The sequence below is a fragment of the Eschrichtius robustus genome, chromosome 20, assembly GCF_028021215.1.
Source record: "Eschrichtius robustus isolate mEscRob2 chromosome 20, mEscRob2.pri, whole genome shotgun sequence".
In the NCBI taxonomy this organism is placed as follows: Eukaryota; Metazoa; Chordata; class Mammalia; order Artiodactyla; family Eschrichtiidae; genus Eschrichtius; species Eschrichtius robustus.
In genome coordinates, this window is record NC_090843.1 from 59,458,181 (window position 1) to 59,485,220 (window position 27,040).

General features: G+C 41.1%; 1 protein-coding gene and 1 pseudogene across 2 annotated transcripts in view; one reads left to right on the forward strand and one right to left on the reverse strand.

The window, feature by feature from the left end:
* The window catches only part of STX8 (syntaxin 8), a 241,661-nt gene that overhangs the window by 178,551 nt on the left and 36,070 nt on the right, over positions 1–27,040 (reverse strand). For both annotated transcript variants that reach the window (XM_068531463.1, XM_068531464.1), the window contains exon 5: positions 18,124–18,248. In XM_068531463.1, coding sequence (XP_068387564.1) covers positions 18,124–18,248 — 125 coding nt within the window. The remainder of the gene's footprint in view (positions 1–18,123; positions 18,249–27,040) is intronic.
* LOC137754972 (ADP-ribosylation factor 1 pseudogene) lies at positions 6,988–7,632 on the forward strand (annotated as a pseudogene).

Below are 27,040 nucleotides of genomic sequence, written 5' to 3' on the forward strand. Positions count from 1 at the left end.
TTACCTTTCTAAATGTTTGAAAATTTAAAGAGAAAAGAACTCAAGTTACTCAAGATCCTTTATTTAAAAAAAATTTTTTTTAAACTCTAGGCAGTCCCAATCTCTTTATAAGTACTTTTTCCCTTTGCTTGCAGGTGCATTGGAAAGAAGATTCCAAGGCTGAGTCTAACGATTCTTTCCACCAAGCACTCTGTTGGGTGAGGGTAACAGGCCATTCGTGGCTCCACTTGTTGTTTTTTTTTTTTTTTAATGTCTGTTTCACATGAAGGGCTATCTACAAAAGCAGAAATCATAAAGGTCTTCTTGCCCCAGATCACATTAACAACATTTCCTTATATAATTTTTCCTAGTCTTTTTATGGAATTAAGCCATTATACAACTTGTTAATTCATCTGGAATTTATTTAAACTAATGGTGTGCAGTAAGGACCCCTTAGTAATGATTTTTGACACTACATGCTCTTTTAACTGTACAAATGAGCTGCTGTCTCTAGGGATCATTCCAAGGGACGATCTTATAGCAAAATCACTTTATAATGAGGTCCTTTTGGTCTTTAGTAACCACCTCTTGGATGGCCTCCAAGAAAAATCTATCATCAACCTAGTGCTGCTTTAGGATGACCGATGTTACAGTGAAATTCCAAATGCACCCCCCAAATAAACCATATATATTGTAGAACTGAGGGTCAAGTGTCAACGCGAATTAAAAGGTAAAACAATATAAAAAGAGAAAAGGAGATTCCTCTATGGTTTTCAATTAGGAAAAAAATCATTAAAGTCCTGAAGTTGCTTTACCTAGTACAGACATAGATTATGAATGAAAAATACCTATGTTACTCTTTTCACTTAACCTTGACTCATTATCTGACTTAACTACCTAAAGGTTATCTTGCTAATGCAAAGCAGAACGAGGGCTAAAAATTCTGCTCTACTCAAATCATTTCTATAAGAACTTAGTACCTCCTCACTATGTTTAAGTGCTACAATAAATTTTCATCCTATAATTCAGAAACACAGAAGGTCCAGATAACAGAGGTGCTGTGTATGTAATAATAATATTGATGACTTGAGCTTCTACAAGTCTTTTTTAAAATTTTTACTGGAATATAGTTGATTTATAATGTTGTTAGTTTTTGTTGTACAGCAAAGTGAATCAGTTATGCATATACATATATCTACTCTTTTTTAGATTTTTTTCCCATATAGGTCATTACAGAGTATTGAGTAGAATTCCCTGTGCCATACAGTAGGTTGTTATTAGCTATCTATTTTATATACAGTAGTGTGTATATGTCAATCCCAATCTCCCAATTTATCGCTCCCTTTCCCCCTTGGTAACCATAAATTTGTTACAGTTTGTTATCTGTGACTATTTCTGTTTTGTAAATAAGTTCATTTGTACCATTTTCTGAGCTTCTACAAGTCTTAAAGCAGCATTTCTAAGGGGAGGCAGTGTGGTCATCTTAGAGCCAGTGAACAAAATAAAATGCTGCTACTTGCAAAAATATCAACGATTATCAAAGACCCATGCAGACAGCTACCCAGAACCATGTAAAACTACTATGATGTTGTAATCACAGCTCATTAATCTATCCTACCTTATTGATACCCTAAAGCATTATGATATCACAACAGATCATTTGCAACATACCATACTCTATTAATCATTCTTCAATTTTATAATGGTATTGACTTTAAAAACTGGATGACCATTGCACTACATAGAATAATGGCCCCCTAAAGATGTCCACATCCTAACCCCAGGAACCTGTGAATATATGACCTTACATGGCGAAAGAAACTTTGCAGATGTGATTAAGGGTAAGGAATTTGAGATGGGAGATGATTCTGGATTATCCAGGTGGGCCCAGTTTAATCACATGAGTCCTTAAAAACAGAGAATCTTTCCCAGCTGTGGTCAGAGGGAGGCATGAAGAAGGGTCAGAGAGATGCAACTTGCTGGCATTGAAGACTAAAGAAGGTGTCCAGGAGCCAAGAGATGTGGGTAGCCTCTAAAAGCTGGAAAAGGCAAGGGAATGAATTCTCCCCCGGAGCCTCCAGAAGAGAACCCAGCCCTGCCAACACCTTGATCGTAGCCCAGTAGCATCTGTACTGAACTTCTGAGCTACAGAACTATAAGATAATAAACTTGTATTTTAAGTCCCTAAGTCTGTGCTAATTTATTATAGCAGCAGTAGAAAACAAATACAATCATTTTTTGAAAAATCGCTTCAGAATAGTTAGGTGTTTGACTACTTCCTATCTTAAGACATGCAGAAAAACCATCTTCTAACTAAATACCATGTAATTGTGGGAGGACAATCTGGTGGCTGTAGATTAAAAATAAAGGGACAGTCATCATAATGTATTCTTGCCGAAAGTAACAGACGTCATTCTGATCAAGCCACTAAATCTAACTACCAATTTACAGAAAATATGTGGGACAGAGGAACACATTAAACAATGTGTGTGGATACAAATAGCAATTCTAGATAGTGGGAAACTATAGGGCAAATGTCCTTGTTTCGTCAAAGAAACAGCAAAGAAAAAAAGAGTTGGCAAAGGCACCTACCTACTAAAGAAACTTAAGGGACATAACAAATTAGTTGCAATGTACAGACCATATTCAGATCCTGAATTGAACAACCTGAAAAAAAAACCCATCATGGGACAATCAGGGAAATCAAATATCCAGTCAGTGTTCAGATTAAGAATTGTTAACTTATTAAGGGTAATAATGGCATGGTGGTTATGTTTCTGTTTTTTAAAAACAGTCCTTTGGGGCTTCCCTGGTGGCGCAGTGGTTGAGAATCTGCCTGCTAATGCAGGGGATGCGGGTTCGAGCCCTGGTCTGGGAAGATCCCACATGCCACGGAGCAACTAGGCCCGTGAGCCACAACTACTGAGCCTGCGCATCTGGAGCCTGTGCTCCGCAACAAGAGAGGCCGAGATAGTGAAGAGGCCCGCGCACTGCGATGAAGAGTGGCCCCCACTTGCCGCAACTAGAGGAAGCCCTCGCACAGAAATGAAGACCCAACACAGCCAAAAATAAATATAATAAATAAATAAATAAAAGATTACTATTAAAAACAGTCCTTATCTTTTGCAGGCATGCTTTAGAGTTATATTCTGGAATATTCACCAATGAAATTGTACAATGTCTAGGATTTGCTTCAAAAACAATCCAGGGATGGGTAGGTGGGTAGACATATAGATGAAACGAGATGGGCTATGGGTTGATCATTGCTGAAACAAGTGATGGGTAAGACGGAATCATTATCTTACTTTCTCTACTTTCATATGTTTGAAGCTGTCAAAAGCACCAAGTTACCAACATTTTAACAAGTAAATAAAACCAAGGAACATTCTTAAGAACTGCAACCTCAGGCCCCCGACTGAGCACATGACAAGAGCCGCAAGGGCTGGGGCTGTGTCTTCCTTTCCTATGGTTTTGCCCAACTGGTTCAGAGCCCAACTGGTGGTACAGAGCAAGTATTTAATAAAGGTGTTTAAACGGGCCTAGTTTAAATGGAGGGTTTCTCCATTTGCTTTGGTGATCCACACCAAAGGAATGACCACAGAAGACCCTCTAGGTCTGTAGAAGGAAGAAATACAGTCTCTGCTACATACATATGGAAGGACTTCTCGTTAATACTAGACAGCTCTCTGAGTTTAGGTAATAGAAAAAGTAGCTGATGCAGTGTTGTCCAGTGCCCAGAGAGGAGCGATGGAAATTCCCACATTTGATATATAGGAGCTCTCCTTGAAGAAGGGGAAGTAGATGAGGTCACACTGGGTAAAGATAATCACTACATTGGAAAGACTCTTAGAGCAAGTTCTAGGAACAGATGTTTTTAAGATCTGGGGGGAAGGAATCTTGGTGTAGGTGACAGCTGCAAGAAAGGTTATCTTGAAAAACCTGTGAGGTTATGATTGCAAGTGTTCAAAGATGAGTTGCTTAGATGTGCCAGGGTACAACGCAGCCCGGCCGGCCACCTGCCCCACCGCTATTTCTATGAAAATACTTAGAGACCTAAGAACACAGAAACCCAGAACTAATGCACAACTTTCTGCTAGAATCCAGAAAGAACGTCTATAGACTATGGTAAGAATAGTTGGAGCTAATTAAGAAGCCCCAGCAACAGCGACCTCCTGGGTAGAGGTAGAGCAATTCTCCAATGTTTGCCACCCGCCATCTGACTCAGAAACAAGGGTCTGTACTGACCAAAAAAGCACCTTCCCTTGTTTTAGTGCAGGGATTTTTTTTTTTTTTTTGGCCGCAACGCACAGCTTACAGGATCTTAGTTCCCCGACCAGGGATCGAACCCAGGCCCCAGCAGTGGAAGCGCCAGGTCCTCACCACCGGACCGCCAGGGAATTCCCTCTCACAGGGATTTTTGAGGTGATCCAGTTATTGTCATCACCTCACCCATCTTCTGCTAAATGCTAAACGTCCATTCGCGCCTCAAATTATGGCTTAGGTAGCACAGAAGCTGAGGCCGGCTAACTGGCTGTAACGAGGCCTAGCTTCCGGGTCAGGGAAGGAAGGCATTCATTGCCTCGAGTCTAAGCTCTACCAAAAAACTGTTATTCAGGATGACTTTCCAAGTGTTTTCTAAAGGTCAACGAAAGTACAGAAAGGCTAACAGATTCCACAGGCAAAAGGAAGTTAGAAGCAACCCTTTGTGGTTGTGTATTTTTTTTCCAGTGCGGGACCTGGCCAGGAAGCAAAGCCATGGTAACCTCAGCGCATCACCAAGGTTCCTGGGGCAGAGAAAAGATTAATGAGGGTTTCGTGTAAAGATGACTTCCATTTTTGTGTTTATCCTTGAAAAACAGCTTGCTAAGAAATCAAGGCGGTGGGGGGGGTGGGGAATAGAGCATTTCAAAACACAAAGAGTAGAAAAACATCCTGACCTATAATATATGCTGCTCCTCTCCTCCATTCTTTTACTCCCCCCCACCGAACCCCAAAAGCCAGCCGGCTTCCAAAGGGGGGGCATCTCAATAAGGGTGCTCTCGGTTTTGGAGACAATACAAACACTTGCACGCAGCGTCCTCTGACACCTAGCCTACAGCAATCTCTGAATGAGGCACCTCCTCAGGGGCAGGGATAACTTTTCCTGACTGAAAACAGTTTTTCTTGGCAAAAAGCAACAATGCCCAGAAAATTCATTAGTATTGGCTAGTAAGACATTCCTTTCAGGAACCATGAATCCTGAAAAGTAAAATCTGCCTTGTTCTTAATTTCTTCACTTTACTTCAGAAAATGGGTGAACTATATAGAGTTAAAGTGACACGGGAGGAACAGTACTTCATTCACCAGATAATTTCACTGTGAAAAGGGAGTTCAAAACAGAGTTAGACTTCTGCTTCTGGCCAAGAGGGACTGACAGGCACCAGATTTACTTCTGGCCCCAAACAACTGGAAAACAAAACACAAAACCACAGGCAAAATATATAAAACAACAGTTTCAAGACACAGACATCAGGAAATGAAGGACAGTGGTCCCCGAGACATGGGAAACAGATGAGATAAGCTCTCTGCCCCACACCATCGCCTTGAGAGAGTTCCCAGGCTATGGTGTGGGGAAGCCAGATCCCAGGTAGAGCCCAGCAGTCTCCCCGAATTGAGAAGAATCCAAAAAACAGGTCCAGGTGGCTACAGTACGTAGGGCACAGTACCAGAGAGCTGCACAGAGAGAAAATGCTGGAGATTTGCACAGGGTCCACCCTGAGACTTCAGGTGAGTGTTGATCAGGGCACATGGGTGAGGAAATTAAGGCTGGGGAAAGAACCACCTGAAAGCCTTAGAAGGAATAACTCTCTGAGCTCACAGGAATTGCACACATAATTCCTACCCCTACCCACCAGGTCACCTCATAATTCAAAGGGCATCAGAGAGGGTATGCAGAATGGCTCTGGCACAGGAGTGAGGGAAATCACCTCTTGACTGGAGTCTGCAAACATTTTCTATAAAGGGCCAGATAGCAAATATTTCAGGCTTTCTGGTTCATATGGTCTCCACTGCAGCTACCCAACCCTGCCATTGTCACAGGAAAGCATCCATAACTAATAAACAAATGAACGAGCATGGTTGTGTTTCCATAAAACTTTATTTATGGACACTAAACTTTGAATATTATACAGCCTTTACAAGTCATGAAATATTCTTTGACTCTTTTCAACCATTTAAAAATGGAAAAGCCATTTTTACCTTGCAGACCATACAAAAACAGGTGGTGGGCCAGATGTGGCCCATAGGTCATGGTTTGCTGACCCTTACTCTAAAATAAACACTGGGCTTCCCTGGTGGCGCAGTGGTTGAGAATCTGCCTGCCAATGCAGGGGACACGGGTTCGAGCCCTGGTCTGGGAAGATCCCACATGCCGCGGAGCAACTAGGCCCGTGAGCCACAACTACTGAGCCTGCGCGTCTGGAGCCCGTGCTCCGCAACAAGAGAGGCTGCGATAAGGAGAGGCCCGCGCACCGCGATGAAGAGTGGCCCCCACTTGCCGCAACTAGAAAAAGCCCTCGCACAGAAACGAAGACCCAACACAGCCATAAATAAATAAAAATAAATAAATAAAAATTAAAATAAACACTGCTCTGGTCCACCTGACAAAGCAAGACCCAAATAACTGCATCCCAGCAAAAAAAAAAAAAAAAACTCAAGAATATTTTTAGAAAGAAATATCTAGTAACTGAACAAAGAAAAACTCACATCTGGCTTTCAAATGAATATTTCCTCCATAAGATTAGAAACAAGGCAAGAATGTCTGCTCTCATAATTCCTACATTGTATTGGAGGTTGTAGCAAGTGTAATAAGGCAAGAAAGAAAAATAAAAGGCATCTAGATTGAAATGAAGAAGTAAAACTACACCAATTAAAAGACAAAGACAGAGTGGATCAAAACACAAGAGTCAACTATATGTGGTCTATAAGAACCTCACTTTGAATGTAAAGAAATATATGGATTAAAAGTAAATGGATGGAGTGGGAGCGAAACCAACGCCTGCCTTCGAGCAGCAGCTGTGCCGCGGCCGCCGAGGGTTTCTGTGCCCAGGGCTGCTCCCACCAGTCTACAGCACAGGGCGTATCTTTGCAAACCTCTTCAAGGGCCTTTTTGGCAAAAAAGAAACACCCATTCTCATCGTGGGCCTAGATGCTGCAGGAAAGACCACCATCCCGTACAAAGTGAAGCTGGGTGAAATCATGACCACCACGCCCACTACAGGCTTCAACATGGAAACCGTGGAATACAAGCACATCAGCTTCACTGTGTGGGACGTGGGCGGCCAGGGCAAGATCCAGCCTCTGTGTGCCACTACTTCCAGAACACACAAGGTCTCACCTTTGTGGTGCACAGCAAAGACAGAGAGCGTGTGAATGAGGCCCGAGAGGAGCTTATGAGGATGCTGGCAGACGACGAGCTCAGGGACACTGTTCTGCTCATGCTGGCTAACAAACAGAACCTCCCCAATGCCATGAATGCAGCAGAGGTCACGGACAAGCTGGGTCTACACTCTGAGGCACAGGAACTGGTACATTCAGGCCACCTGTGCCACCAGCAGGGATGGGCTCTATGAGGGACTGGACCGGCTGTCCGATCGGCTCCAGAACCAGAAGTGAGCTGGACTCCTCTCTCCTCCCCATTCACTCCCTCCTCCTACCCTCGCTTTACTCTCATGTGGCAAATGCGCCCCTGGGGTGTGAGTGCCAGAAGCTGTCTCCATGGTCGGTCACAGTGTGCTTCACCAGGCTGTAAATGTGCAGACGCTGCCTGCAACTGGGTTTTTATTTAATGTAAATAGTTTTTGTTTCCAATGAGGCAGCTTCTGGTACTCCTATGCAATAGTACTCAGCTTTTTTTTGTAAAAAGAAATCCAACCCACTGTTTAGTACTGAGAAGGGATTTTAGGCACACAGATCATCCAGGAGTCGCCGTTTCGGATGAGCCGGATGCTCCTCCTCTTGGGCTTTAGATCTGTGTTGAGATCCATTTTGGTGGTTGGTTTTTAACCCAAACTCGGTGCATTTTTTAAAATAGTTACAAGATAAGGAGAACACTTGAACACACAGAAGGGAGAAACGTGCCTAGTGTAGGTTCTGCAGTAATAGCCTGAATTCAGTCCACCGGTGGTCTACCTCCTGTTGGGCATGTGAAATGGGGCAGAACCAGCCATGATCCATTCTGCATGGTCACAGTAAGGTCCCTGTGATTTGCTCTGTCTCGGGTCATCCCACACCACATAGCATTTGTGCTTACATGGCCGCCCGGGAGATGGGCTGGAGGCTGCACCCACTGCTGTCAGACCCCTTGGAGGAACCCCAGCTTTTCTTGGGTCAGCATGGGCACTTTGGTTGGAACGCTCTGTTTGGCGCAGGAGCCCTGCAGTCTCCTTGCTTGCCTGCTCCGAACCTCTTACTGCTTTCAATACACAATTAGTAATCAGTTTTGTACACTTGTTTTCAGTTTTCATTTCGACAGACAAGCACTGTAATTACAGCTATTAGAATAAAATCTCTTAACTATTAAAAAAAAAAAAAGTAAGTGGATGGAGAAAGATAAACCAATACTAACAGTCATCAAAAGAAAGCAGGAGTTGTCATATTAATTTCAGACAGAGCAGACTTCAAAGCAAGTAAAGTTATCAGGGGTAAAGATTATTACATAATGATAAGGGGGTCAATTCTCCAAAATGACATAACAATCCTTAATGTGTATGCACCTAACAGAGCAAACTACATGAGATGAAAAACAGAGAGATGCAAGGAGGAAGAGATAAATCCACTATCATAGTTGGAGACTTCTACACCCCTCTATCAGAAATGGACACATCTAGCAGGCATAGTTAAACTCAACACCACTATCAATCAACTGGATGTAATGGACATCTACAGACTGTTTTATCCAACAACAGCAGAATACACATTTTTCTCAAGCTCACATGGAACATTCACCAAGATAGACCACATTCTTGGCCATAAAACATACTTTAATAAATTTAAAAGAACAGAAATCATACAGTTCTGCTCTTGGAATACAATGGAATTGAACTAGAAATCAACAACAGAAAGATAGCTGGAAAATCCCCAAATATGTAGACATTAAACAATATATTTCTAAATAACACATGATCAAAGGAGTCTCAAAAGAACTTTAAAAATATTTTGAACTAAATGAAAATGAAAACACAACTCACCAAAATTTATGATACAACAAAAGCACTGCATAGAGGAGAATTTATAGCAGCAAATGCATATATTAGACAAGAAGAAAGATCTAAGATCAATAGTCTAAGTTTCCACCTCAGGAAACTAGAAAAAGAAGAGCAAATTAAATCCAAAATAAGCAGAAGGAAAGAAATATTAAGAATTAGAGCAGAAATCAATGACACTGAAAACAGGAAATCAAGAGAGAAAAAAATCAGTGAGGGCTTCCCTGGTGGCACAGTGGTTGAGAGTCTGCCTGCAAATGCAGAGGACACGGGTTTGAGCCCTGGTCCGGGAAGATCCCACATGCCGCGGAGCAAATGGGCCCGTGAGCCACAACTACTGAGCCTGCGCGTCTGGAGCCTGTGCTCCGCAACAAGAGAGGCCGCGATAGTGAGAGGCCCACGCACCGCGATGATGAGTGGCCCCCGCTTGCCGCAACTAGAGAAAGGCCTCGCACAGAAACGAAGATCCAACACAGCCATAAATAAATAAGTAAATAAATAAATAATCAATCAATCAATGAAACCAAAGCTGGTTCTCTGAAAAGATCAATAAGTTCAATAAGCCTCTAGTCAGGCCAACTATGAAAAAAAAGAAAGGACACAAACAACTAATATCAGAAATGAAAAAGTAAGCTGAAACACATCATTGTAAATAGTAGTGATGTCCACTTTTTCATTTCTGGCAACTCTTTAAAATTAATTTTTATTGGAGAAGAGTTGATTTAAAATGATTTCCTGGATACACCAGGAAACTCAGACACCAGCATCTCCACCACTTGTGGGGGCAGTGGGGCGGGGGGGGGGGTGTTTGTCTACAGAGAAGCTCCCTGGAGAATGCAACAGAAACAGTACCATAAAATTTACAGTAAAACAGGAACAGAGGCAGCCAGTTGATTTTGCACAGGTATATGCAAGCACTTCAAACCATCCACTCTTCTCGAACCCTGGCATGCCAACTGTCCATCACAGCACCTTTAAAAACACAGGCACAAACATCACGAGTGTTTGCCCATAGGGCTGTGTGGTTCTGGATTTTATGAGAAAGCCATCTTTAATATACAGGGTTATAAAACGTTGCCAGGTTATAGACTTACAGATTTCCTTTTTATACAAGTTCAAATGCTGCAACCATGACAAATCAGTGTCATTAGGGCATCCTCATGTCTCCACAATCATCTCATCAAAATTGCACCACATCAAAGGAGTTTCCCCATCAACCATCAGCTATGACATGTGGTGCTTTTTAGGATACAGATGCATTGTTTACGAACAGCTAATGGGTGAAACCACAGACCAACACATAGGATTTCAGGATAAACAAGAAAAATCACATGATCATATCACCAGATGCAGAAAACATATCAGACAAAATCCAACGTCCGTCACTAATAAAAACTCAGTAAACTAGGAATAGAGAGGAAGTTCCTCAACTTCATATCTACAAAACCCCCACAGCTGGACTTCCCTTGTGGCGCAGTGGTTAAGAATCCGCCTACCAATGCAGGGGACACGGGTTCAAGCCCTGGTCCGGGAAGATCTCACATGCCGTGGAGCAACTAAGCCCATGCACCACAACTACTGAGCCTGCGCTCTAGAGCCTGTGAGCCACAACTATTGAGCCCTCACGCCACAACTACTGAAGCCCACGTGCCTAGAGCCCATGATCCACAAGAAGCCACTTCAATGAGAAGCACGCACACTGCAACGAAGAGTAGCCCCCACTCGCCACAACTAGAGAAAGCCCGATCACAGCAATGAAGACCCAATGCAGCCAAAAAAAAAAAAAAAAACCAACCCCACAGCTAACAACATACTTAATGATGTGAAACTCAAAGCTTTCCCACTAAGGTCAGGTAAAAGACAAGGATGTCCCTTCTCGTCACTTCTTTCCAGCATTGTACTAGAAGCTCTAGCTAATGCAATCTGAAAAGAAAAGGCATACAGATTGGGAAAAAAGAAAGAAAACTTCATTTACAGGTTATATGATCACCTAAGTAAAAAATCCAAAAGAACTGACAAATCTCCAGGAACTAAAAAGCCATTATAGCAAGGTTGCAGGATACAAGGCTAATATACAAAAGTCAATCTCTTCCCTATATACCAGCAGAGAATGGGTGGAATTTGAAATTAAAAACACAATACCACTTACATTAGCACCCCCAAAAGTGAAACACTTAGGTATAAATCAAACAAAATATGTACAAGATCTAAATGAAAAAAACTACAAAACTGATGAATGGAAGCAAAGAAGAACTAGATAAATGGAGAAATATTCCATATTCATGGATAGAAAGACTCAATATTGTCAAGGTATCAGTTCTTCCCAACTTGATCTATAGATTCAACACAATTTCAATCAAAATCCCAGCAAGTTATTTTGTGGATATCAACAAACTGATCCTAAAATTGATATGTAGAGACAAAAGACCCAGAAGAGCTTACACAATATTGAAGAAGAACAAAGTTAGAAGACTGACACTACTCGACTTCAAGATTTACTATAAAGCTATAGTAATCAAAACAGTGTGGTACTGGTCAATGGAACAGAACAGAGAGCCGAGAAACAGACCCTTATAAATACAGTCAACAATCTTTGATAAAACAGCAAAGAAAATACAATGAAGTAAAGACAGTCTTTCAACAAATGGTGCTGGAACAACTGGACATTCACATGCAAAAAAATGAATCTAGACCCTACATTCTTGACAAAAATTCAAAATAATCATAAATCTAAATGTAAAACAAACCTATAAAACTACTAGAAGATTACATAGGAGAGAACCTAGATGACCTTGAGTATGGCAATGACTTTTTTCTTATCACTTCATTCCTTCTTCATGCTCTTTTATGTAGAAAGTTTCTAATCTCTGTTATTTTCCTTCTCTCTAAATAACCTTTGAACCATTTTTGCAAGGCAGGTTTACTGGCAAATTTCCTCAATTTTCATATGTCTAAGAAAGTATTTCTCCTTCAGTTATGAGGGATAATTTCACAAGGTACAGAATTCTAGATTGGTGAGATTGTTTGTTTTGGAGGGTTTTTTTGGCAATGCTTTAAAGATTTCATTCCACTTTCTTCTTGCTTGCATGGCTTCTGAGAAGTCAGATGTCATTTTTACATTTGTTCTTCTAGAAGTGAGGGGTTCTTTTTTGTTTTGTGTTGTTTTACTTCTAGATTCTTTTGGATTTTTTTTTATCTTTGTGATTTTCTGTACTTTGAAAATGATATGCCTAGGTGTAATTTTTTTGGTATTTATCCTGCTTGGTGTTCTGAGCTTCCTAACTCTGTGGTTTGGTGTCTGCCATTAACCTGGGGGAAATTCTCAGCCACATTTTCAAATATTTTTTCTGTTTTTTTTCTCTCTCTTCTCCTTCTGGTATTCCCATTACACATCTGCTACACCTTCTGCAGTTGTCCCAATGTCCTTGGATATTTTGTTCTGTTTTATATCAATCTTTGTTCTTATTGCTTTTCACTTTTTGAGGTTTCTATTGAGATATCCTCAAGCTCAGAGATTCTTTCCTCAGCCATGTCTAGTCTACTAATAAGACCATCAAAGGGATTCTTCATTTCTGTTACAGTGTTTTTGACCTCTAGCATTTCTTTTTGGCTCCTTCTCTCTACTTCCATTACCCATCTGTTCTTCAATGCTATCTACTTTATCTATCAGAATCCTGAGCATCTTAATCATCGTTTTAAATTCCTGGTCTGATAATTCCAACATTCCTGGCATGTCTGGATCTGATGCTTGCTCTGACTCCTCAAATTATGTTTTTTTGCCTTTTGGTGTGCCTTGTAATTTCTTCTTATTAGACAGGATGTATGTGGTAAAATGAACTGCTGTAAAAAGACCTTTAGTAAAAGGTGGTGGTAAAGTGTGGGCATTAAGGGAGTGTTCTACAGTCCTATCATTAGGTCCCAGTCTTTAGTGAGTCTATGTCTCTGGGCTGTGAACGTCACAAGTGTTTCAACGTTTTTTCCTCCCCTTGCCACTTAAGGTGGGACAGGATGGCTAGTGGGCTAGAGTTAAGGCATTTCCTTTCCCCCAGGTCAGTCAGACTGATATAATCTAGCAAGTTAGGTCCTGGTTAAGTAGTTTCTCCTGAGGATGAAACCTTGTTAAGAAGAACAGAGTGCTCTAGCATATTCCAAAATGGTTCCTTTTCCCCTCTCTCTGCCAGAAATGGGAGGGGATTTTTCTCTGGTATTTACTGTGAGAACCTGGTAGAGCTCCTAGAGGTGAATCTCACAAAATTGTGAGGACCCCACTATGACTGGGTCCCCTGGAGTTTTTAATTCTCAGATTTGTCCACACTGAGCCTCCAGCAACTCACCAATTACAGTTCAGATTTTCCTACCCAGCTGGTTCTCACACTGGTTTCTGCTCAGAAGTCTCTGCTCCAGCAAGCTGTGACTCCCTGTATTCTCCTGTCTCTCCAATCTTGCAGGAAGTGATTTGCCCTGTGTCCTCCTCTCTTACAGATCCAAGAAGAGTTGGTGACTTTTTCAGTCTGTTCAGCTTATTATATTACTGATTTTTAGGATGGAGTGGTGACTTCCAAGGTCCATTACAGGCAGAACAGGAAACGAGAAGTCTGGCAATGACTTTCAGATACAAAACCAAAAGGTACAATCCATGAAAGAAATAATTGATAAGCTGGACTCCATTAAAATTAAAATCTTCTGCTCTGTGAAAGATACTATCAAGGAAATGAGAAGGCAAGTCATAGACTGGGAGAAAATATTTGCAAGAAGCATCTAATAAAGAACTGTCACCTAAAACATACAAAGAACTCTTAATGGACCAAAGGTCTTAACAGATACCTCACCAAAGACAACATACAGATGGCAAATAAGCATATGAAAAGATGCTCCACGTCATAAGTCATGAGGGAAATGCAAATTAAAACAAGAGATACCACTACACATCTATTAGAATGACCAAACCCTGGAAACTGACAACAACAAATGCTGTCAGGATTTGACAGGATACGGCGCAATAGGAACTCTCAATTCATCACTGGTGGGGATGAAAAGTGGTACAGTCACTTTCGAAGACAATTTGGTGGTTTCTTATAAAACTAAACATTCTTACCATGTGATCTAGCAATTGCACTCCTTGGTATTTATCCAAAGAGTTGGTAAATTACATGTACACAAGAACCTGCACACAGATGTTTACAGCAGCTTTTTCATAACTGCCCAAATATGGAAACAATCAAGATGTCTTTCAGAAGGTGAATGGATAAACAAACTTGGTACAAGCGGAGAGTGGAATATTATTCAGTGCTAAAAAGAAGTTAGCTATCAAGCCTTGAAAAGTCATGGAAGAACCTTAAACACATACTACTAAGTGAAAGAAGCCAATCTGAAGTCTACATACTGTATTATTCCAACTACTGATATTCTGGAAAAGGCAAAACAATGGAAATGGTAAAAAGATCAGAGGTTGCCAAGGGTTGAGGGAGGAGGGAGAGAAACAGGCAGGGCACAGAAGATTTTTAGGGAAGTGGAAATACTCTGTATGATATTGTAATGAAGGATATGTCATTTTATATTTGTCCAAACCATAGAATGCACAACACCAACAGTGAACCCTAAGATCAACTATGGACTTTGGGTGATTAGGATATCTATGTAGGTTAATTAATCATAACAAATATACCATTCTGGTGGTTGATAATGGAGGAAGACTATGCATGTGTGGGGAAAGGGGTTATATGGGAACTCTCTGTACCTTCCTCTAAATTTTGCTGTGTACTTAAAACTGCTCTTGAGTCTTTTTAAAAAAAGTAAAACTGTCTTTATCCACAGATGGCATTGACCATTTGTATAGAAAATCCTATAGATTCTACCCAAAAGCTATTAAAAAATTAGTGAGTTTATTAGCAAGGCTGCATGATCCAAGGTCAGTATACAAAAATCAATTGTATTTTTATATACTAGCCACAATCAGAAGTAGAAATTTATAAATGTCAATAAGAGAACAAAAAATATGAACTACTTAGGGATAAATCTGATAAAAGATGTATAAGACATACAGTGAAAACTACAAAGCACTGCTGAGAACAATGAAAGAACTAAATAAATGGAGAGATATACCATATTCATGGATCAGAAGACTCAATATTGTTAAGATGTCAATTCTCTGGGGGCTTCCCTGGTGGCGCAGTGGTTGAGAATCTGCCTGCCAATGCAGGGGACACAGGTTTGAGCCCTGGTCTGGGAGGATCCCACATGCCGCAGAGCAACTAGGCCCGTGAGCCACAATTACTGAGCCTGCGCATCTGGAGCCTGTGCTCCGCAACAAGAGAGGCCGCGATAGTGAGAGGCCCGCGCACTGCGATGAAGAGTGGCCCCCACTTGCCACAACTAGAGAAAGCCCTCGCACAGAAACAAAGACCCAACACAGCCATAAATAAATAAATTAATTAAATAAACCCCAAAAAAAGTTTAAAAAAAAAAAAATGTCAATTCTCCCCAAATTAAAGATGCAATGTAATCCCAATCAAAAGCCCATGAGGCTTTTTTGTAGAAATTGGAAGCAGATTCTGAAATTCATATGGAAATGCAAAAGATCTAGAATAGCCAGTCACATTTTGAAAAAGAACAAAGTTGGAGGACTTATACTACCTAACTTAAAGACTTGTGGCAAAGGTACAATAATGGAGACAGTGTGGCACTGATGTAAAGATAAACAAATGGACAAACAGAACAGAATGGAAAGTCCAGAAATAGGCCCACGCCATATACGGTCAATTGATTTCCGACAACAGTAAAGTAATTAAGTAGAGAAAGGATACTCTTTTTCTTTCAAATGGTGCTGGAACAAATAGATATGCAAATGAAAAAAAAAAGAAATGCATTTCTATTTATATCTTGCTATATTAAAAAAAAATCAATTCAAAGTAGACCATAGACCTATTGTAAAACCTAAAACTATAAAATTCCTAGAAAAAAAAAGGCAGTAAATCTTTGTGGCTTTAGATAGTCAAAGATTTCTAATTGGACTTCATTAAAATTAAGAACCTCTGCTCTTTAAAGGACATTAAGAAAACCAAAAATATAAGCCACAGATGGGGAGAAAACATTTCTAAAACATAAATATCTGACAAACATATAAAAGGATATGTTTTTTAAAATTCTTAAAACTCAATAATAAAAGATGAACAACCCAATTAAAAATAGGTAAACAATTTGAACACATCCATCGAAGAAGACACGCTGATGATAAATAAGCACATGCAAAGATTCAGTCATTGGGGAAATACATATTAAAACCACGATGAAATGCAACTACACACCTACTTGAATGTCTCAAATTAAAGACTTTCTATAACACTCTTTGGTGAAGATCTGAAGCAATTAGGACACAAATTCTTCTGGTGGCGATGTAAAATTGTACAACCACTTTTGAAATGAGTCTGGCAGTTTCTTTCAAAGTTAAACATAATGGGGATATATGTATATGTATAGCTGATTCACTTTGTTATAAAGCAGAAACTAACACACCATTGTAAAGCAATTATATTCCAATAAAGATATTTTAAAAAAAGTTAAACATACGCCTCAGTCATTCCACCGGTATTTACCTAAGAAAAATGAAAATGTATGTCCATACAAAGACTTGCACATGAATGTTCATATCAGTTTTATTTGTATAATACAAAATACGCATCAACAGGTGAATGGATATGCAGATCGTGGTCAACTTATGCAAGGGAATACTATCCTGTAATGTAAGAGAATGAAATACTAATCCATGGAACAACGTGGATGAACCTTAAAATAGTTACTCTGAGATAAAGAGGCCAGACCCCACCTCCCCCCAACAAAAGAGCACATACTGTATGATTCCATTTATACAGAAAAATAAAAAACTAATTTGTAGCAACAGAAAGCAGATCAGCAGCTATCTGGGGATGTGGGAGGGACAACAGTGAGATTTACAAAGAGACATGAAGAAAACTGTCGGGAGTAATGATTATGTTTATTATTTGGATTGTACTGATGGTTTCACAGGTGTATACACCTATCAAAGCTTACTAAAACATACACTTTACATATGTGCTATTTACGATGTCAACCACACCTCCATAAAGCTGTTTTTAAAAAAGTAGAATAACATCTGTAACACTGACATGACAAAATGTCTCACACATATTAAATTTTTTAAAAAGCTGTGCAATTATCTGTATCACGATCTCATTTACGTAAAATATGTGTGCTTATACTGAATATACAGTATGTATGCATGTATGTATGTATAGAAAAAAAAGCCTGAAGAAATATATTGTTAACCTGTTTACAGTTTGAGATCGGAGAAACAATATAGATACAGCTTTTCATTTTATATATCCCTATATTGTTTGAACTTTGTATAACAATTATGCGTTACTTCTGAAATTAACAAAGAGAAGAAATTAGCAGTTTTAAAAGCCACTGTACAAGATGAACTTGAAGGTAAAAGCCAAAATCACTTCTTTGTACAGCAGAAACTAACAACATTGTAAAGCAACTATATTCCAATAAAAAAGAATAAAATAAAAAGTAAAAAATAAAACAAATTGACTTATGTATGAAAAAAATGGAGTCTTTTCTTTGGAGAATGATCCCCAATCGTGGAGAACAGGGAGGGGGCACATGCCTCAGAGTCACCTGGACTGATCAGACTCAGAACTGCTCTGTCCCTCTCCCAGGAGAGAATCCCTACTTCCATGAGCTACCTGGATGGACAACAGCGTTTGTCTAATCCTCAGGTATCTTGAGGCACAAAAGCGCCAAGAGCTCTCAAAGACCAACAGCTTTACCTCCGATTTTCAGTGGGTATAAGGAATATCCAAAGCTATGATAAAAAAATCTGACAATGTTTCTGAGCCCACACTCTTGGGGTATTTAGTACCTTGGATAATTTGCTGCTGCTGTTCCCGGATTTCATCAAAACCCAAGCCTCTGGTCTCCTCCGGCTCCTCGAAGAGCCAAGGGTTGGGTACTCCTCGCTTGGCCCCTCCAGTCATCAGGCTGGACCTGAGAACAAGATTAAAGGCGTTACATAACTCGAAAAATACAGCTCTGCTGCAAATCACTCCCACGAGTGCAGCGGGGGCTAGCCTCGCCTGCTTTGAAAATTCAATTCGACTGCAACTTACTGCATGCTTAGTTTATGCCAGCAACTGTGTTCAGTGCTGGAAGAGATACGCAGATGAATAAAGCCCAAGCCTGGTCCCCAGGAGAATTACAGCCTGTGAAGGAGACTGTGGCAGCGTGTAATACTCTTACTAATCCTCCATGAGACACCTGAGTCAATAATCATAAATGAAGGTCTTAAATTTCAAAACACAAGGCCAAATGGAACTGGCCTTTCTATTAGGACAAAGTCTGTCTCACAGGTGGCACCAAAGGCACAAATATTATTTCTCAAGAAGATATAATGTTGCCACTACAGGTTATAGCATTAAAAATGACCACTGACTTTCGTGTTAGAGGGTATTTGGCTGCTCAGATAGAAACACATGCAGGGTTTCAAAACCAGTTCTATGAATACAGCATAGCATTTATAACACAAATTCTGAATTATCCATCTTAATCTTGACTCCCTCTCATAACCCACACGCTCCTTCTGCACCAGACATATTAGGCTCCTTGCTGGCCAAGGAACACAGAACACACATTTCTGGCCTCAGTCCCATGTTTACAGGATCCTTCTCAACCCAGGTATCTCCTCTCCTGTCTCCACCTGCCCACATTCTGTCCAAACTGTGAGGACCATCTTGTGGATGAAACCATATCCGACCACTTCTATCCAGAAGGGAACAGCCACTCACTTTATAGTATGACTCATAGGATTTTTTAAAATGATGGTAATGGGGGACTTCCCTGGTGGCACAGTGGTTAAGAATCTGCCTGCCAATGCAGGGGACACGGGTTCGAGCCCTGGTCCGGGAAGATCCCACATGCCGCAGAGCACCTAAGCCCATGTGCCACAACTACTGAGCCTGTGCTCTAGAGCCTGCCAGCCACAACTACTGAAGCCCGCGCGCCTAGAGCCCGTGCTCCGCAACAAGAGAAGTCACTGCAATGAGAAGCCCGCGCACCGCAAAGAAGAGTAGCCCCTGCTCGCCGCAACTAGAGAAAGCCCGTGAGCAGCAACGAAGACCCAACGCAGCCAAATATTAAAAAAAAAAAAAAGAATGGACCGTGCTCACCAGCTCTACTTCTTGACCCTCGGGGTTCACTCTTCAGCCCCTGGGATCCAACTTCTACCCCATCACTCTGCTGAGACTTTTCTCAACCATAACCTCCTTACTGCCATAAACCTCGTCCCAGTTCTCACTTCACCCGTCCTCCAGGCCTCACTGGCCACTGCTGACCTTCTTCCAGTATCCAGGAAACCCCTCCTCCCTCGGCTCCTTCCACACCCCTCTCTCCCACGGGCAGGTCCTTCTCTGTAACTTGCAGGTACCTCTTCTTCCATCTGCCCTTTAAATAGCAGTGTGCCTCAGGGATTCTATTTAGATCTTCTCTTCTTGCTATACTGTCTCTCCCTGGGCAATTTTACCTGTGGTTTCAGGCTGTAAGGACCGATGCTAGCAGTGCTTAGACCATTCTTATGCCCCAATACGAATGAAACAGGCCATATTCTCTTGAGTCATCATGGTGGTGGATTCTTACCTGGGGCTCCCGCCCTGGCAGGGCACTATCAGAAATCTGAGGGTGGGGGAGGAATAGCATACAAATAGTTAAAAAGAAACCCCACATATCACAATCCACACGAGGCAGGTCCTCCCACCCCTCATCCTGATTGAAAAATCACTGACTTTCAAATTTCCCTACCCACACCATCTCCCTACAGGCTCTTCTATCTGCATTTATGGATTTTCCTTTAGGACTCTCCAGCTGGGAACTCCACTCCAAATTCAACACACCCAAAATCAAATTCACTACTTTCACCTCATAAGCGGTTTCTTCTCCTATCCTTTCTAGCGGCATCACTGTATTCCCAAGTCATCCAACCCCCCCTCACCCCCACCCCCCCGCCACGTCTCATCAATTCCCAAGACCTCCCTTCGGAGCTGGTTCTCAAGTCCACGCCCCAAGTCCATCCCCGCTGGTGCTGCCTCAGCTCAGACCTCATCATCTCTCGCGTAGAAGATGCTCATAGCCTGCAACCGCTCTCCTTGTTCCCAGTCACCCCGATTCAAATCACCTTACGCTCTGCTGCCAGAACGATCTTTCTAGAACACAGATCTCCCCTATTTTAAAACTGTCACGACTCCCTAAGAAGCTACAGCTCAAACTTAAGCTTTACAACATGGCCCCAGTGATCTCTGCAACGTCATCTCCCGACACCCCCTTCCATACCCTACTCTTCCTTCAGCCTTACAGACTCTCACCACGTCTCAAACAAAGGCACAAACTTTCACACTCTCATGTTTTTGTATGAGTCTGGAGGGTCCCCACCCCCACCCCTTTGTCCATCTGGCAAAATTCTATTCATCCCCTAAGGCTCAACTCAAATGTCACTTCTGCTGTTTAGTCTTTCCTGATTCCCGTCCCCACCCCCCTTCCCTTAAATCAATCACTCCTGGTGCTCTCATGGCACTTCGTGCAAAACCTCCAACGTGGCATTTATCAAGCAGGATTGTAGTTAGTTATTTACTCATCTGTCTCCCTTCCTAAATTATGAGCTCTGGAAGGAAAGAGGCCACATGACAGTCATGTTTATATCCCTAGGACCAGAAAGACAGTTCCTCCGAGTACGCTGGAGAAGCATTCAGTACGTGTTTATGAAACAGAACTAAGAAAACCACTGAGCTTTTTCAGCAAGAGAGACAAAATGAGAGGGGTATTTGACATTTATCTTGAGATTTAAAAAAAAAAAAAAAGGCAAAGGAAAACTTAACTGCTACCTGCCTTCAAGAGTTTAGCAGCAAAGACTGATGTTGTTCAAGCAGATGGAGAGAATTTTAACTTGAACGGGAATTCTGTCACTAAAACACCTTGCAGCTCAAGCCCACTTTTGGAAGGACGATGAAGGAGTGTTTCTCCTTTGAAAAGTCAGCTAAAGAAAGGAAATGCTAAATACTATGCTTCTGAGGTTAGGGTAGACTTGAAATGTTTTTAAAAATAAATCCATCATTTTTACCTATATTTTCAAGATGGAACTTATCTAATAAATGGAACTTATCAAATAAATGCCACATTACTAAACAGGTTAGCTATCTGTCTCAAAAAGATTTTACCAAAAAGTTTCATAGTCCCTTCTGACACTGTAAAAATATTTCATTTTTATCCCCCAAAGAAAGTGATACACATTATTAAATTATGACAATATGGGGGGGGGTTGCAGTTAATCCATGTTTTTCTGCTGACAAATGTAGTTGCAACTTGTCAGAGTTCACAGGGAGGGTGTTCTTATCAACCGAATATAGAAATGAAAAAGCAGTGAATTCCAAGCAGCAGCTTTTCTTAGCATTTCCAAAAGATATCAAAGTGACCATAAAATGTTTGTTTTGTCTGAAAAAACAGTGTTTGAGTATTCACAGGCCACAGAGAGGTCTGCAGTCAGGACTAGAGATGATATTTCTAGGGTGTCAGTGAGGTGAATCGAGTCTACAGAGCTTTGTAACTAGACTTGCCTGTAGGTGTGAAAATACTACTATGGTCTGAAAGGGCGATTCCTTTCTCAAAGCTTTCTCAGTTTCTTTCCATGAATATAAAAAGATGCACAGAGGCTCAACTTTCAATCAGAAAATAGTTTCTTTGACATACATTCTTTAAAGGAAAAATGTGGCAACAATATCCAGGCTGGCTTACACTGAGGAGAGGCCGCAGTCAGGGAGGTAGACCAGAAGGCTAGTGCCATTTAGGCAGAAGGGGATGGGGGGCTGGATGAGGGAAATGACAAGATGGAATGGCAGGGAAGGGACAATTCACCCAGCAATTCAAAGGAAAGCCCCCACAGAAGTGCTGGTGAGTAGAATGGATACAGAGGATAAAGATTTCCAAACTGGGTGACTTGGAGAATTGACACAACTTAGGGAAATGTTTCATTTCCTTTCGGGATTTTCTCAAATTTCAACATAACTCCCATAACAACCCCAAAGTAAAACTGCTGTCGAGATCATAAGCTCTGGATTTGTGGCTACTTGTAGCCATATTTACTAGACAGCTAACTTCTTTAAGTCCAGTACTCTGTCCAATTCTGTTTTTGTATCCCATCCACCTATTCATCCAACCATCCTTCCTACACACACTTACTGAGTCCCTTCTATGTGCCAGCATGAATCTAGGGGCTTTGGAAGAGAACAAGAGAGACAAATACCTGACCTCAGGGAGCTGGTACTCCAGGGACAATAAATGCCTAACACTGTGCCTTTTGCAAAGGACTCAAATTTTTGTTGTTGTTAACTAATTGAATAAAGATTATTCAATTTGTTTAGACTAATTAGTATTAGTCCAGAACAATAAGACCGCAAGCAAGGAAAATCTCTTACTTACACGTCATCCAAGGAAAGTCTCACCACAGCATCTTTAAAATCTACCGCAAGCAAATAATTTTTTAATTGTAAACCACTCTCATTTTTCTCCCTATTCACTACTGGCTAAAGGTTACCAATAAGAAGTTTTAAATGAAACGTTAAAATTTAACAAAACAGTTCACAGAAGAACACAAATGCGGGGCGGGGGGGGGGGGGGGGGAAGGCCATCAGAAGTCATTATTTTGGCCTCTGACCTGAATTTGAGAAACCTCTGTGTGCTATTCTCGAGTCATCCAGGCAATCTAAAATCAAGCAAATAAAAGCAAAGGAAACAATTCTTTACTTTTACCTTAATGTCACTGTCATGGTACCTGAAAAGTCGAAGGAGGACAGGAACGGGTGATTAAAAAAAAAAAACAACAGAATTCTTAGGTTTTGTCTATTTTTTAAATTGAAGTATAGTTGATGTACAATGTTGTGCTAATCTCTGCCGTACAGCAAAGTGACTCAGTTATACACATGTAGACTTTTTATGTTTCCATTATTGTTTATCACAGGATACTATAGTTCTCTGTGCTATATATTAGGACCTTGGTGTTTAAAAACCTAAGAATTCTAAGTGAAAGATGAATTAGCTGCTCTGCCAAATGTCTGGTGACTGAGCGCCATCTGCTGGTTAGCGATTAAAGTTCAAGTACAAAATAAATGTTAAGCAATCCGATAATTACCATTTATTACAAGTAGCTCCTTAACTTTATTACACAGTGGAGTCTTGAAAACACGTTTAGAAACAGAAAGAGTGAACGTCAACAATACGCTTACATATTACGAGGGAGTTTCTGTTGTGCCTTTTCAACACTCTTTTCAATAACAAATGTTCTACATCTTCTTTCACTTTGTTCTGCATGACCAAACACACTTAAATGATAAATCCAATGAGAACCCAATGAGGCTGACAATTTGCATTTAGGCATTAGGCGTGCCCAGTGATTTCCACCTTTGCCTCAACTTGTTTTCCCCCTTATTTGTTTCCATTCTCACTCATTTAAAGATACAAGGCACTAAAATATTCAATTAATTGTGCAAATTAACACTTCTCTGGACAAAGATGCAAGTCCAGTAAAATGAAATTATTGGCTGGCAGGGAGTAGAATTAAACACTACAGTGCTCTACAGTGTTAAAAATTCTATGCTAGTAGAATTTTATATTTGTCAGCTGATGTACAAAAATCCAAATTTGGCATTGAGACTGTTGAAGGGTGTGAATAATGTATATGCTCAAGATGCACAAAAGCCAAGCACCGCCTATACAGTCATCATTTCCACCTCAATAACCTTGTTTCTTATCAATTAATCTAGTTCATATCTAAAAACTCAAATTCATAATAACCATGGCATCCTCTCCCTCTGGAGCCAAGGCCCAGAAATCTGTAGTCTCCCTCAGGTGATTTTTATGCAACCAGCCAGGCACCAATACACAGATGGGTATGGAAATTACAGGTCTGGAAAAAGTAGGGTTAAAGAACGAGGGAAACCATAAGGGGTACAAACCCTACTCACTCCACAATGGCGATCTCAAGTCTCGTTCCATCCAGTTCTTCTCAACTTCCTCCACCTCACATGGCTCTTTTCCAATCTCCTAGACCATTAATGGCCCAGGCCACATCATTTAGCACTTACTTATAAACCATCATGGACTGTTCTCCAATTGTGTTGAGCAGGATAGAAAGACATGCCACCTCTGAATTCCCCTCTGCTAAGATCAGTGACAGCAAGTGTTGTGGAATGTTTATAGACCACTTCACAAAAGCATAAATATACACCTTCACAAATATTTATCTCATCCGAACTTCACAACATTTTGAGGAGTCATGATTATTTTCATTTTACAGAAAACGAAATGGAGTCAAGATTCACACCCAGGTTTTCTAACTGTAAACCCTTTGCTCCGTCCACTGAATTACGTGTGCAAAGTTAGCAATCCTCGGCTGGATTCTACTAAGTGCAGTGAACAGGAGGGCAAAGTACTCAAAGCCAGTGAGAAGGAACAGATGATGAGGATCCCTGCAAGGGACCAAAATTCAGAGAAAGGGAGGCCCGAGAAACAAAACCCATAGCCAAGGTCAAGGAGATGAGTTCTAGTTCTCCTTCTGCCATTAACTCGCCCTGGGCACAATGACAGTTTCCTCATCTGTAAACCAAAAAAGTAATCCCTTCTCTGCTTACCTTGAAGATTATTATGACAGTCAAATAAAATAATCTGTATGAAAGTGCTTGGCAAATACAGAAGAGGGGGAGGGAGAAACAAAGTTTTTAAAAATTTATTTTATTTATTAAATTTTTTGCTGCATTAGGTCTTCATTGCTGCACACGGGCTTTCTCTAGTTGCGGCGAGCGGGGGCTGCTCTTGGCTGTGGTACGCAGGCTTCTCATTACGGTGGCTTCTCTTGTCGTGGAGCAGGGGCTCTAGGCACCCAGGCTTCAGTATTTGTGGCTGGCGGGCTCTAGGAGTGTAGGCTCAGGAGTTGTGGCGCACGGGCTTAGTTACTCTGCGGCATGTGGGATCTTCCGGACTAGGGCTCAAACCTGTGTCCCCTGCATTGGCAAGCGGATTCTTAACCACTGTGCCACCAGGGAAGTCCCTCTTTTCTTAATAGACAAGAAAATCTTTTTTTTTTCCCCAGTTTCTTTACAATTTTCACTTATAAGAAGCACAAGTTGGAAAGTATTATATAGGCTTTACAAAAAATAAATCAACATAACTTACAACACAGTGTGTATAGGTAACTCCTTTCTTCTTCCTGCTTATTCACTGCCTGGAATTTGCTTCCTTTTTCAATTCCCAAGTGAGTTTTATCATTTAAAAGTAATGCATGAGGACTTCCCTGGTGGCACAGTTGTTAAGAATCTGCCCGCCAATGCAGGGGACACGGGTTCGAGCCCTGGTCCGGGAAGATCCCACATGCCGCGGAGCAACTGAGCCCACGAGCCACAACTACTGAGCCTGTACACCACAACTACTGAGGCTGTGCACCACAACTACTGAAACCTGCACACCTAGAGCCCATGCTCTGCAACAAGAGAAGCCACCGCACCACAACGAAGAGCAGCCCCCACCCGCCACAACTAGAGAAAGCCCACACCCAGCAAATGAAGACCCAACACAGCCAAAAAACAATAATAAAAGTAATGCATGAAGTAGGAAATCTTTTTATTTTCCCCATCAAAAGTCACAACTGTACCAGTAGTTAAGGACTGCAATTCAAAACAAGATACCATTTCTCACCCATCAGATCAGCATAACCCAACCTACGGTGTGGGGAAATGGGCTCTCCCAAATACCGTCAGAGGAAATGTAAAGCACTATAACTTTTAAGAAACAGACATGGCAGAACCTGTTACATTTTGAGCACCCATACCTTTTGTCCCAATAACCCCACTTAGGGGAATCTGTCCTATAGAGGCAGAAGCCACATTCTTCATGGATATTTACCGCATCATTGTTTGTAATGGCAAAACACTAAACCACCCAATATTCATCAAATGGGGACTGGCTGGAAAAGTGACTGCCTTTCTATTGTGAAATAACGCAGCTATTGAAGAGACTTTTGTTAAATCTGTTTTTGTTAGAGGAATGCCCAAATTTAAATGAAAAACAGTAAATTACAGAGTAATATGTAAAATTCTTTTTTTTTCACAAAATAGGAAAGGAAAATGCATATTCATGTAACTACACTTGTAAATATACGTACAAGCACAGATAAATGTGGGGAGGTTAACACAGGTTACGTCAGGAGAATGACACTGGAGGGAAGGAAGGGGGAGACGGTATTAACTTTGGGTCATACCTCAGTGTGGACTGACTTGTTATAATGAGTGTGTATCATGTGGATAATTTGTTTAAATCCAATTAAAGATGAGTCATTTCCCCACAGGGTGGGAGAACCAGGGAAGGGGAGCTAATAAGGCAGCAAAGACCCACAAAAGTAAAGACCACTTAAGTGAAGACTATCAGAGGCACTGAAAGTGTTCCTCTTCTTTCAAAATTAAGAATGGGAAGCAGAAACTAAAAACCAAGAAATGCCAAAACCAAACATCTTTTTCCAGGGGGAAAAGAGCAATGGAAGAGAAAGATGCGACAGGAAAAGTCAAGGAAGGAAGATGAAAGAGGGGGAAAGAAACAAGAACAAACAGCTTGCGGATGGATGGGGCAGAAGTCTACAGAGAGGCCCTGAGGAGGAAGCTTAAACATGACAGATGGGTTTGCGGTGACACAGAGGAAGGGGGAAAAGATGAAAGAGAACTGAAAGGTAAGCGATTCCTCCTCCAAAGCTGGAA